Source organism: Rhincodon typus, unplaced genomic scaffold (assembly GCF_021869965.1).
Source record: "Rhincodon typus isolate 14 unplaced genomic scaffold, sRhiTyp1.1 hic_rhity00004082, whole genome shotgun sequence".
Taxonomy (NCBI): Eukaryota; Metazoa; Chordata; class Chondrichthyes; order Orectolobiformes; family Rhincodontidae; genus Rhincodon; species Rhincodon typus.
Window position 1 is genome coordinate 1 of NW_025969720.1, and position 14,028 is coordinate 14,028.

The 14,028-nt window shown below is 42.9% G+C and overlaps 1 protein-coding gene across 1 annotated transcript; it reads right to left on the reverse strand.

Annotated features, from left to right (window-relative positions):
• Nucleotides 1-1,665: 1,665 nt before the first annotated feature.
• Nucleotides 1,666-10,106, reverse strand: LOC109925483 (E3 ubiquitin-protein ligase TRIM35-like; the record flags this gene model as incomplete). Its single annotated transcript, XM_048593817.1, has 5 exons — nt 9,732-10,106; nt 5,688-5,783; nt 4,454-4,687; nt 1,875-1,897; nt 1,666-1,781 (listed from the first exon to the last, which is right to left on the reverse strand). Coding segments are annotated over exons 1-5 (844 nt in total), but the record flags the coding sequence as incomplete, so codon positions are not given.
• Between the last annotated feature and the right edge of the window lie 3,922 nt (nt 10,107-14,028).

The following is a 14,028-nucleotide window of genomic DNA, read 5'->3' on the forward strand; positions in this document are numbered from 1 at the left end:
TAACCAGATGGACTTCATCCCTAAGTGAGAGAAACATTAAGGTAAACAATGGATGATCCTAAACTCACAGCTAATCTCAACTATCCTGGAGAGCCCCATACTCGACTTGTACAGGACCATTGGGAAACTGACGGAGTATTCAGGACAACAGTTCACTCTGAGAGATGCAATACTTATGTCAGTGGATGTCGTTTTGTGGAAGACGGATAAAGATAAAGAGAATGTGGATCAATGATCCACAAAGGGAGGTGGAAGAGTTCTGGCAAGATGGCGGCAGGGCAAGTTGCTCCATTCGGAACTCCACTCTGCTCGCCAGTTCCCATTCCATTTCTTTTCTTTCTCTTTCTTTCTTCCCTCTCCTCTCTGCACCCCCCACCACCCCCTCACCCTTTTAACTATCTGCCGAAGGAGTCGGGTCATGAAGGGAAACAGTGTGGCGGGAGCTGAACGCACGGACCATGGCCTGCAATAACGGCAGCGAAAGTGGGCCAGTGAGGAAGCGTCAGTGGCGAGAGCGGGCCATTGACACAGCGTCAGTGGTGAGAGCGGGCCAGTGAGGTAGCATCGGTGGTGAGAGCAGGCCAGTGAGGCAGCATCGGTGGTGAGAGCAGACCAGTGAGGCAGCATCGGCAGTGAGAGCGGGCCAGTGTGGCAGCATTGGTGGCGAGAGCGGGCCAGTGAGGCAGCGTCAGTGGCGAGAGCGCGCCATTGATACAGTGTCAGTGATGAGAGCGGGCCAGTGAGGCAGCATCGGTGGTGAGAGCGGGCCAGTGAGGCAGCGTCAGTGGCGAGAGCGGGCCAGTGGGCCAGTGAGGCAGCGTCAGTGGTGAGAGCGGGCCAGTGACGCAGCGTCAGTGGCGAGAGCAGGCCAGTGAGGTAGCATCGGTGGCGAGAGCGGGCCAGTGAGGTAACATCGGTGGCGAGAGCGGGCCAGTGAGGTAGCATCGGTGGCGAGAGCGGGCCAATGAGGCAGCGTCAGTGGTGAGAGCAGGCCAGTGAGGCAGCATCGGTGGTGAGAGCGGGCCGGTGAGACAGTGTCAGTGGCAAGAGTGGACCGGTGAGGCAGCGTCGATGGTGAGAGCAGGCCAGTGAGGCAGCATTGGTGGCGAGAGAGGGCCGGTGAGGCAGCGTCAGCGGTGAGAGAGGGCCAGTGAGGCAGCATCGGTGGTGAGAGTGGGCCGGTGAGGCAGTATCGGTGGTGAGAGCGGGCCAGTGAGGCAGCAACAGTGGCCTTGCAATTGGACGGCCCCTGCACCATTGTGGAGATGGGACTTGGGACTCTGAGATCTGGACTTTTTCTTCCTGCTGCCTTTTTGGCTATTAAATCTCTTAAATCTGGTTTTTGTAACCAAGTGGTCACCAGTAATTGGCAACTTTGTGCATTTTTTGCTGTACTAATGTATCTCTATACTTAGCACATATGACAAATAAATAAATCTAACTAAATCTAAGGAACAATGTCCCTTGCCAATACTAGGAGTGCCCAGTGGTGGAGCTGGTCACTGTGACTCTGCAATCAGTCAATTCTATTTTCGCAGAAAATTGACTGAAATGAAGTCTCATCAGTTACAAAGACAATTAAATATTTATTATTAAGAGACAGCTCCCTTCTACTCATAAATGTGAGAACTGTTGAATAGCTGGTGTCAGGAAGCTCACACCCACCTGTATTAATCACTGTCAGCATCTTTTTCCACACTCTGTACTGCAGGGAGCCCATGTACTTGCCCACATTTATTAAAGGATAAACCTTTTGTGGCTCTGGGAGAGTTCGCTTCACTCTGAAACAGGAGATAAAGGTCGGATTTGGATCATTCCATGGTGTGGGAGGGATTTGTTAGAAACAGAAATCAAGTCAATGATGTAAATTTTACCTTTTCTGTGTTTCCGGAAATTTCTGTGGAACAAGAACAATTTTTATTGTTTGTGTTTAGAGAACACTTTAATCATAAAAAGTCCCTCACTGGATTCCCCAAAACATTAACATTTTAAATTCAGGAAGTTAATGGACTGTCTCTTCCTGTCCTCACTGGACTGGGTTTCTCCACAATATTACAAATAACTTAACCTTACTACACAGAACAACTCACAGAGATAAAATCCAATTGGAAAATCCTATGGATGTCATATTACTGGAAATAGTTTATTGTTTACAGAGAGTTACTTTCATGCTTCCTGGAGAAAAATATTTCTGGGAATCTACACAAGGGGCGTCCAATAGAAATCACTGACTCTCCTAGAAAGGGTAAAGCTGCTCATTTTGTATTATGTTCAGCATCGGGACTCAAACATTCTCCGAATCATTGTCTGCAGTTATACTCCAGATAGAGTGTTAGCCCACTCTGTGTAACCTGGAATCCTGAAGCATACAGAATGAATTATAATGACAGGGGCACTCACAGTGAGTCACTCTGAGCTCAGTGACCAATCAGCTGAGTGGCAACTCAATTGTCAGAGGGACCAGATTTTCACAGATGTCAAACTGAGGTTCCACACACTCTCTCCATTGGATAGTATCACTACGTACTGAGGTTCTACCTGTCCCTGGTGTTGCCAAGGATGGGACTGGCCTTGTTGCCTCAGAACGCTCCAAGTAATTGGACTGTTCCATATCACCTGTCCTTCACTGAGAAATTTGTGAAACACCTTTGACTACATATCCATCAGGAAGTGGTCGGCACGTAGCGTCATCCAGACCCTGAGGGAAAAGGAGAGGGTGGATCCTTTCACATGGCTCCCTGAGCAGACTGTCAAAGTCATTTGGCAGAATACCTCATCACCAGAACTTTCCAACAAACATCAGGACATCGCTTGGCTGGTGGTGAGAAGGGCAAATCATGTATGCCCAGACTTTCTGCATCACTGCACACTGCCCCCCCAATGCAACTGCAGGGAGGAATGAGACTGTAACACATCTCCTTCCAGAATGTGCGTTTGCAAAGGAAGTTTGGAGGAAGATGCAGTGGTTTTTGTTAAGTTTCATCCCAAGCAGCTCCGTGACAGAGGACTCTGTGCTGTACGGTCTGTTCCCTGGGACACATGCCAAGACAACCATCAACTGTGCCTGGAGGACGATCAACTCAGTGAAACACACTCTTTGGTCTGCCCAAAATGTATTGGTCTTCCAAACAAGGAGTTGACCTTGACTGAATGTTGCAGACTGACACATTTCCAAGTCCAGGAAATAGATTCCCAATCTATTTAGTTCATAATCTTAAAGATCGGGGCAGCCTGCCACCGAGGCGCAGCTGGGAAACATCACTGTCTGAAGTCTTCCTGCTGAAGGTAAATGAGAGTCCATTCTGTTATCGGACCCTCCTGGTGTCTCAAATATAGTTAAATATGCAGTTGTATGATTAAGAAATGCCTTTAGATGTTTTGTTGGAGAGAGTCAAATTCCAACATTTGTCATTTCTCCATATTTATTTGTTCAGAAGCAAACTGCTTTAATGCCTATGTATAGAAAGATATTTTGATGAATCAAGTGTAGTTTTGAAATTAAAATGAGAGGTGAAGCAAGTAGATCCCAAGACCTTATTCCAAGAGGATTACTGGAGTCCTCTGTGTGTCCTGGTCAACATTTGTCCCTCAGCCCACACTGGTACCATAGATTGCCATAGTCCTATCAGATCATAGAGCTGCTTTCTCATTAGAGAGGCATGACTGGCGGTGATTTAACCTGAGGTCCACCATACCTCAGTGAGGGGAGGAGTTGAGAAGGAGAGACTTTCATGGTAACCTTAGTCTGTGATGAGAATTGAACCCATGCTTTTGGCATCACATTGCTTTGCAAGCCAACCAAGCAGCTAACTGGGCTTCACCAGCTCCCTTCAGCAGTGCAATACACAATGGAAAATTAATATTATTAAGGTCTCAAGGGGCTCACTGAACTTAATGGGAATTACGGAAAACCAAATTGAATCTGATATAAATGGTTGTCTTGTGAGGACACATCCTTCCTTTGCTCTGAACATTTATCTTTTAATTGCTGGGAGAAAGCTCTATCTATCTGTGTATCTGACCCTGTAGAGAGTTCTCTCTCCTGGACAGAATCATTACAGTTCCAGCCAAGAACATTACCATGGTACAGCCTGGCTGGACACTGCACTGTAGTTCCCAGTGTCTGACCAGCAACTGGACTGGAAATGTACACTGAGGGGAGAATGGTCTGACCATCCTGAGGGTTTCTCACTCTTTATGAAGCCGATTTTCCTCGTTGTTTCAGCTCATTAAAATCTTCCCTTCTAATATTTCCCACCAGGAAGCACAATCCAGATTGTATCATTTCCATGTTAAAGACAGCTCTTGGGTGTGAGACAGAGAAAACCAAATGTCACAGGTCATTGGTGTGTTACTCAGTCAGGTTTATATTCTACATTTCGATGACAGAATCTGCAATTCATCAAGACAATCTCAAATAAAAGAGGCAAAGGAGAGAAAAATAAATAGTTACTGTTAAAAATGTGATGGTGTCCTGTTCCCTCAGCTTTTGTTCAATATCCTGAACAGTGACTGAAAGTGATGAGATTTCTTCCGTTATCTTCTCAATCCTCTCCTTCATCTCTTGACTCTTTTTCTCTTTCTCCAGTTTCAGATCTTCCAACATAATCCTCTCTTCCTCACGGAGAAACAGGTGAAGTTTTTCAAATTTAGCTTTAATCTGTTTCTCTGCATTTGCACCTTGGTCCTTTGGGAAATAATAGTAAGATTGAACAAAAACAAATGAGGGGTTTGAAAATATTGTTCAGTCTGAGCAGTCATAGAGTCATCGAAATGAACAGCACCGAAACAGACCCTTCAGTTCAACTTATCTATGCTGACCAGATATCCTTAATTAATCCAGTCCTATTTGCCAGCATTTTTCCCAAATCCCTATAAACCCTTCTTATGCATGTACCCAAACAGATGCCTTTTAAATGTTATAATCATACCAGCCTCCACCACTTCCTTTGGTAGTTCATTCCATACACACACCACCCTCTACATGAAAAAGTTGCCTCTTAGGTCCCTTTTAAATTGTTCCCCTATGCCCTCTAGTTGTAGACTCCCCTACCCTGGAGAAAAGACCTTGGCTATTCACCCTATCCATGCCTCTCATGATCTTATAAACTTCAATAAAGTCACATTTCAAAGCCGGATGCTACATGGAAAATAGCCCCAGCATATTCAGCATCTCCCTATAGCTCAAACCCTCCAACATCCTTGTAAATCTTTTCTGAACCCTTTCAAGTTTCACAACATGTTTCCTGTAGCAGGGAGGCCAGAATTGAATGCTGTATTCCAAAAGTGACCTATCCAACTTCCTGTACAGCCGCAACATGACTTCCCAACTCCTATACTCAATGCACATTTATATGTCAGTAAATTATTGAGAAGAACATTCCCAATCTATTTAATTCATAATCTTGTTAATGTGTAGATATGTAATGTTTAGAACCATATTCTCTGTATCCACATTTTCAAATCCTGTTATAATTTAACAAAAATCAATCAGGCTAACCTCAGTCTTCTCTTTTCCAGAGAAATGAGTCACAACCTGTTCCATCATTCCCAAAAGTGATAAATTATGAGATCCAGTTTAATTCATGCAATATTTATTTATAATATGGAGACTGGAATTCTGCACAGTACAATTCTGAATGGCTACAGTTCTGTACAAAATATAGAACAAAATAAGATTAAAGTACCTGAAGGTGGGAAAATGTTTTCTCATAATCACTTTTTACAGCTTCCCGTTCCTTCTTCTTGTCCTGAACTGGCTTCAGGGAGGTTTGCAGTTCCCCCTGAACAAAATCATCAATTAATTAGCACATTTTCAGAAATACGTTCCCCCAAAATTAAACATCATTAAATTGAAATTCATAATCAGAAAGTATTTTTCCAGGATAATTGTTGCTTTACATTTAGCAGCTTCTGAGGTAAACGTTCAGCATGCTGTCAGGTGTGAAGCCGACATTTTATCTCAGCCCTTATCCATCTGGATGGTAATGGCCCTGTGTTTAAAAGGTACTGTCTATGGAACTGAGTGACACAAACTGAGTGTCAGTGAGCAGGTTATCGCTACTTGATTGAAGTGTCAGTAATAGGATGGACTAGACAGGGAAGACTTGTTCGCGTTCAGTGACAGTTCAACTAGTAAGGGGTCACAGACTCAGGACGATTGAGAGAATGATTAGAATAAATTAAGGATTAGATCCATGACCACTTCCATCCAGATGGGCAGGGGTGGAAGATATATGGGAACATGACTATCTTCAAGTTTCCCTCCAAGAGTGAAAAACATTTAGTCAATTAGTGACATTTATTTGGAATTTGCTGCCTAGTTTGATTGTGGAGGCACTAGAGGTGCTGTAACCTGCAAGATTATGGATCAGGTGCTGGAAGGTGGGATCAGAATGGGTGACTAGTGTTTAAATTTTTGTTTTATGGACTGAAAATATGGACTGAATGGCCTCTTTCTACCACAACTTTCTGTGGTTTTGTTGAATCAAGGTTACAAAAGTAGGAGGCGATGGCCTCCTTGTATTATGGCTGGGCTGCTTTCCTTAGATACAGATAATGTTCTAGGGACCTGTGTTCAAATCCCACCATGACAGATGTTTTAATGTCTAATGATAACCATGAATATTTTTTTTTTGGAAAACCCATCTCTGGCTCATGAATATCCTTTAGGGAAGGAAATTGCTATTCTTACCTGGTCTGGTCTACATGTGACTCCAGACCACAGTAATGTGGTTGACTCTTAAATACCCTCTGGGCAATTAGGGATGGACAATTAGGGAAAGGAAATAAATGCTACCCTGAGCCAGTGATGCCTTCATCCCAAGAATGAATAATGGAAAAAAAAAATGTTTCTTCATGGTGTTCAGTGAAACAAACAGTCAGAGAAGTGGTAAATGAAATTCACTTTGGAGAAGTGTGAGGTGATGCATTTGGATAGAATACACAATGATTAGTCAGATACTGAGAGGTGTAGAGGAACAGAAAGATCTTGGAGAACATGTCCACAGATTCCTGAAGGTAGCTGGACAGGCACGTGATGTTGTTAAAGAGACATATAGATATTTTATTTAATGGTCAGTGTATAAAATGTAAGAGCAGGATGGTTATGTTTGAAATGTAGAAATCATTAATTAGACGACAGCTAGAACATTGTGTCCGGTTCTGCTCACCACATTACAGGAAGGATGAGATCACACCAGAGAAGTATGTTACCATGGAGAATTTTACACATCAGGAAAGATTAAATAAACCAGGATTGTTTCCTTTGGGATGGGGGAGATTGAGATCAAATTGAGATGTACGAAATTATGAGGGGCCATAAGAGAGTGGATAGGGAGGACATAGAGAGTTCATTAATAGAGTTAGTGGAATTGATGAAAAAATTAGAGAGGAATTGAGAAATCTTGACAGACTGATAATGATGAGGGGTTGGTATTCTCTGCCTGAAATTGATGGAGAGACAGAAACAGTCATCACATCTAAAACCTATTACAAAGCTCCAGAACAAGAGCTGGAAGATGGGATCAGGACTGATGGCTCTCTATCAGCCAGCTCAGATACAATAGGCTGAGCAGACACATCAGAGCAGGAATAGGTCATTCAGCCCCTTGTCCCTGGTTCATGGGAACGTGGCTCATGTGCCTAACACCAGGCTCCTGAGGTAACAGCTCTATTTGGAACTCGGTCACAGCAGGACTCCAGCCTGGAAGTAGCCACTGTCACATCAGACTTATCCAACGGGTTAAGGAGCAGTAAAGAATGGCAGCAGATCCAGGGCTAATAGCTTACCCAAGTGAGGCACCCAGGCTGGCTAAAGGCACAGATATGGTCCGAGACAGACAGGAGGTGATTTTCACAAAAGAATTCTAAACTGAAAAGACCCAGATAATAGTGGGAAGGGGGAAAAGCATACGCAGGAAAGTTAGCTTAAAGGGTGTGCTTGGAGAAGTTGAAAGAAGCAGAGAGGAGATTGACAGTGATGGGGGCAAGGTGAACAAGGAATGGTGTGAGTTACATGATCAGAGTAAGGAACTGAATGGGATGATGATGGTGTTGGTGAGGGTGAGGGACTGGGGGAGTTGGACAAGGGGCAGTGTCAGGGTAGGGCTGGAATGGGATGTTGGATGGTTCTGGGCTCGGGGGTGGGGATTTTCAAGGAGGTCAATGGAAAATCTGAAATAGGGCACAGTGACAAGAGAGAGGAGCATGGCAGAGGGTGGGGAACAGAGGAAAGATCAGATCATCAAGTGCTATGGGGGAGGATTATAGCTTACAGAGGGAGGATTTATGGTGAAAGATTACAATGAGAATTGAAAATTCACCATCTTTTCAATACGTTCAAAATACTGTCCCTCACAGATTGCATGGGGCAAGGGGGAGGGTTCTGAGCTCTGGAAGTTCAGTTCATGTACAGTTACAACATTCAAAATTGAAAGTAAGCTGGACATTGTGTCAGAAATAAGCTATGAACTGAAGGCTCACATGAAGTGCTCATTCAACCGTAAACACTGCTGTGAGATAGACTGCCAGAATCCCAAACTCCCAACCAGGTCGATCGTTACAATGAACTCCCTCTGAGGGGGCAACTCATATGCAACAGCTTTGAGTAGACGAAGGGAGGGAGGGAGGGGGAGGCTTGGCAGTGCTTTCATGTGAAGCCATACGGGAACCTTCACTGCCCCCAGGACTCTGAATCAGAAGGACATGGGAATGGATCCTTCATATATATTGCGCTTTCCAAGGTTACAGGGCAGTGTCACTGGGACAACAAGAGTCAGAGTGAGTGACACGCCACACCCTTGGAATGTATTATAATGGTCAAGGTTACAAAGTTTTTTTCACATGGTAGAGTGAGAAAGTGGAGAATCAGTCATGGGGTGTGCAGGATGGGTCGCTCCATGTTGAGGAGGGGCCAGGGCAGGCTTTCACTCACCATGTGAGCAGCCTGAGAATGTCACAAAAGTTAGCGTGCTGAGAAGAATGAACTGTCAGCCATGGAGACCAGCTTCTTCCTGCTTCCCTCAATCCATCTGTCTGATCTGGAACCTGGAAACAGTTCACACCTGGTACACGGCATATGGCCTATCTCCATATTTCGATTCTTTATGATATCCGAACTGTTGTTTCTTAGTAAATTTAATAAACTTAACTTGATAAGTTCTCAACCAATTACTTTGGATAATCTGGTCCTCCTGAATGTTAAACCTTACACACCCTTGTTTTAAAATCTCTTCCTGGTCTTGCTTCCCCTTTTCTCTGGAATCTCCTTCAGCCTCACAATCGTATTAGACACCTGCTGTTGTCGAATTCTGGCTTCTTGAACATCCCTAATTTTAATCACTCCCCCACTAACGGTGGCACCTTTAGCAATCCTGGCCGTGAACTTCTGGAATATTCTCCGCAAGAGAAACCTGTCCCTCTTTGATCGAACTTCAGGTCATGGTCCTAATATCACCTGTAGTGACTCAGTGCCTAATTTTAATTTATAGCATTCCCGCAAAAGGTCTTGGGATGTTTTATTACATTAAAAGCGCTGGATAATTTTTTTTTTTCTGTTGATCTGAAGTGAAGCTGAGACAAAGGGAAATCTTTCACCCTTGGTTCCTGATTTCTGGGAAAGAAAAGTTTCATCTAAAGATTGAGTAATTGAATAATAATTATTGAGAGATGCTCAAACCTGCATCACTGAATGTTCCTGGTTCTGTACTTTATTTTTCCTGGTATCTTACCTTAAACTCTTCAGCAGCTTCTTCCACTGGCAGCAACTGGTGGTTTTGATGATTTTTCGAAACCTGACAAACAAGACAGATGAGCTGATTATCAGTTTTACAGAAAATCTTCAGCTTCTCCTTGTGATGGCTGCATCTCTGCTGAATTTCACCAAATTTACTGCTTTTTACAAATGTCTGCACGATGTTGGAAAGAGTGCGGTTGGGTCTCAAGATCTTGGAGGAAGTCTCTATTCTACAGATAGGACAGCAGGCAGTGTCAGCTTTCTCCCAGTACAGGGTTACACAGGATCGGCAGAAGCTGTGATCACAGTCGAGTAAGACAGGATCTTTATACAGATCATGGCAAACAGCACAGGAAAGATCATCTTCCATCTTGAAGGATTGATTGTCGTGTTCTATGCTCTCAGTAAAATGGTGATCAGTGTTCAGTGAAATACTTCCAGTTTCATTTCCTGATTCCAGCAGCAATATTTTAAACCACATTCCAGAAAAGGGCAGAGCAAAATAGTGAGATAAATAAATCACACAAAAACAAGACTCGTTCATTAATTTTTGATCAGGGAATATGCCTGTAAAATATAGACATGTTTTCGTGTTATTCTTGAGGAGGACAAAGACGGGGTGGCTAATCTGGATAGGATTAATTTAAACTGTGTTCTCACAGGCTTCTGATCACAGCAGGAGTGAGTGTAATTGAAGGAAATTAGTACAGTGTTAATAAGATAATAGATTCCCTTTACTATAGAGTGAAACACTAAAGGTTTGTGTAACAAAGATGTTGGGTATTAACCTGCACAGTGCAGTGCTCAATTTGTAAACCTTACGGCATAAATCTGATCAGTGTCTGAATGACGTGAACCATGACCGGAAATCTGGAGGAATCGCGTGAGTAATCCAGCGAGCCCTTTCTCCATTGTCAGGAGCAACAAGTCATGTTTTCCAAATGAGTTCCAGACTTAGACTTGAGATTCTGGCTTGGGAGTGGTGAGATTCCTTTGAGTGGGAATTATTGCCTCTTATCGCCTTCATTAAATGTGAATCCAGTCTCATTAATATTCTCCCACTAAACAGGACACTGAGAATTCCTGACATGAAAGTCTGAATGGATACCTGGTAACTCCAGCTCACCATTCACTCCTCTGGGCCTCCATCTTGGACACCAAGATCCCAGGACACAGTCCCAGCCCATAGCTGCACACACCCCACTTTCACGGACATTGACATTTCCTGCCTGTTTATGTGTTTGTCTAAACATCTCTTAAATATTGTGTGGTATCTGCTTCTACCACCTCACCCAGCAGTGCATTCCAGGCACTATCACCCTCGTATGAAAACTTGTTTCACACATTTTCTTTAAACTTTACCCCTCACACCTTAAACCTATGCCTCCCTGTATTTGCCATTTCCACCCCTTAAAAAAGACTCCAACTATCCACCCTATCCATGCCTCTCGTAACTTTATATACTTCTATCAGGTTACATCTCAGCCTGAGATACTCCAGCCTTATCAATCCAAGTTTGTCCAGCTACTCCTTACAACTGATATACTCCAATCCAAGCAACATCCTGGTAAACTTCTTTTGCACCCTTTCCAAAGCCTTCACATCCTACCTATAACGCAGTGACTAATACTGCACAAAATAATCCAAATGTGGCCTAACTAAAGTTTTATACAGCTGCAATGTAAATAACCAATGTTTCAACTCAATGCTCCAACCAATGAAGGCAAGCATCCATCCGCCTTCTTTACCACCTTATCCACTTGTGTTATTTCAGGGAATTGGACTTTCACCCCAAGATTGCTCTATATATCACTGCTCCTGATGGTCCATGCCTGGTGTGCACGGACAGCCATGTCTCATTGTACCTCCTGCTTTCCCAATCTGTTGCTATTCAGATAATAATCTGCCTTCCTGCTTTTGTGACCAAAGTGAATAATTTCACATTTATCCACATTATACATCATCTGTCGTGCATTTTCCCACATTGTCAACTTGTCCAAATCAAACTGAAGAATCCTTCTCACAGTTCACCCTCCCATGCAGCTTTGTGTCATCTGCAAACTTGAAGATATTACAGTTATTTCCCTCATCTGAATCATTGATATATGCTGTAAGCAGCTGGGATCCAAGTTCTGACTCCTGTGGTACCCAACTAGTCACTGCCTGCCACTTAGAAAAAGACTAACCATTATTTCCTGTCTGCCAACCAGTTCACTATCCTTGTCAGTACACTGCCACCAATCCCAATGCACTTTAATTTTACATACCAATCTCTTCTGTGAAATTTCATCAAAAACATTCTGAAAGTTTAAGTAAACCAACCCCACTGGCTCCCCCTCATCAATTCTATATGGTATGCCCTTGAAAAACCCCAGCAGAATTTCAAGCATGATTTCTTTTGTAAATCTATGCAGATTCTGTTCAATACTGTCACTGTTTTCCATTTGCTCTTCCAAAATACTGTGGATACTGGAAACCTGATGTAAAATATTGAAACCATTCAGCAAATCAGGCAGCATTTATAGACAGAGAAATAGAGTTCATGCTTCACCTTCTCTCTGCAGCATGACTTGCCAAATCTTTCAAAAAATTTCAATGAAAATACTCAGCTACTGTGTGGGAGGAGGTCAACAGGACAGGTTGTACATGGCTGTGTTAGTTATCTTATTTCTGTTCGTGACCCTCCATATTAACAGGTAGATGACACTGGAGGATCTTGATTTGGCAAGTGGCTGGAAAATAAATCCTTGAACTGCAGACCAGTCAATGCAATGTGGGTGCAATCTTTCCAGTCAATTATCCAGGGGAAGCATTTCAGCAGTTGGAAAAGATAATAGAAACTTGAAAGTCAGAATCAATCTGTAAAGGCAAGTTGTGTTTGACAAATTAAGTCAAGTTCTTTGATGAACTAACAGGCAAAGTAGATCAGGGTCATACATTTAGTGTTGTATATATGGACTTTCAAAAGTTATTTCCACTAAGTGGATTTGAACAAACTTAATCTACTGCTTAAGAGAGAGAGAAGTTGAGAAACTCTTTGTCTTGCACTCATCAGAACAAATGAAAGAATGTCAAAGTTTGAACATCACCACTGGGTGGGGTGTTTGGTGGTGGAGGGAACAAATAGCGGTTGATTGAAATTTCAGAGCCAGTGTAATGTCAGATACATAAAGCCATATTTCCCAGTAATTGGTTGATCCATTCAAGCAACATGACCCTTTGGTTGTTTGTAATAGGTAGAGTACACACCGTACCCATTCAGGCTGTGTTTGCAGGCCCAAAATAAAATGCCTACAGATATATTTAATTCTGTAATTGAATAATACATGCTGAACAATCCCAACTGGCTCTGAAATTCACACACAGCATTGCTCAATTGTAAAGGACACAGAACATAATTTTGAATTGATGGCAGTATTCTGATTGTGGAAAGTACCACTCAGGTTGCAGCTTTAAACAGCTTAAGTATCCTTTTGTTCATATTTCAAAATTAAACAATGCTTTGATTGGAAGTTGTCCAAGGCACAGAAAACAGTGTTGTGGTGACTATTGTTTTCCAGATGGACGGGGAGTTTCTCATGCTGATCCCCAGAGCTTGAGGCTGGATCAAGCACTCACTTAAAGATTTAATACTAAGCTAGATTTCAGGATAAAAGCATCATTTCAATGTTTGCTGATGACAGAAATGTAGGAGCTAGTGAGGAGAATAATGAGAGAATTCAGGAGGGCACAGACAGTCTGGTGAAATGGGCAGACTGAGGAACATGGAAATTAACATTCAGATGTGTTAAATAATCAGTTTTTAGAGGAAGAATGAGAGATGGCATCAAAACTAAATGATGTAATTTCCAAAGGGGTGCAGGAATACTGGAGACTGAGACAGAACACAAACCAGTGGCAAAATAAGTGGAGAATGTTCTTTAGCTTTTTAAATAGAAGCCAAGAGTGTAAGAACAAGGCAGTGATGTTAAATGTGGAGAGTTGAAATCAAGGCCTTATTGGGAATGTAGGGGTAACTTTACGAGACTGATATCAAGGATAAACCCAGGAACATGGGGAATAGCAGCAGATGTGCACCATTCACTAACATTTGAGGGTACATTCCAAGGGCAATGACCACACCAACTCCATGTCCGCTGATGATGGCATCAGACATGAACCAGTCTTTCTGCACCCTCACACACATCTGTGATTTACTTACAATACAACCATCTTGGGGAATCAGTTTTGCAGCTACAGAAAGATCTACTCCCCTAATTATCAAATTTGTTATCACTGCGGCTCCTCCAATC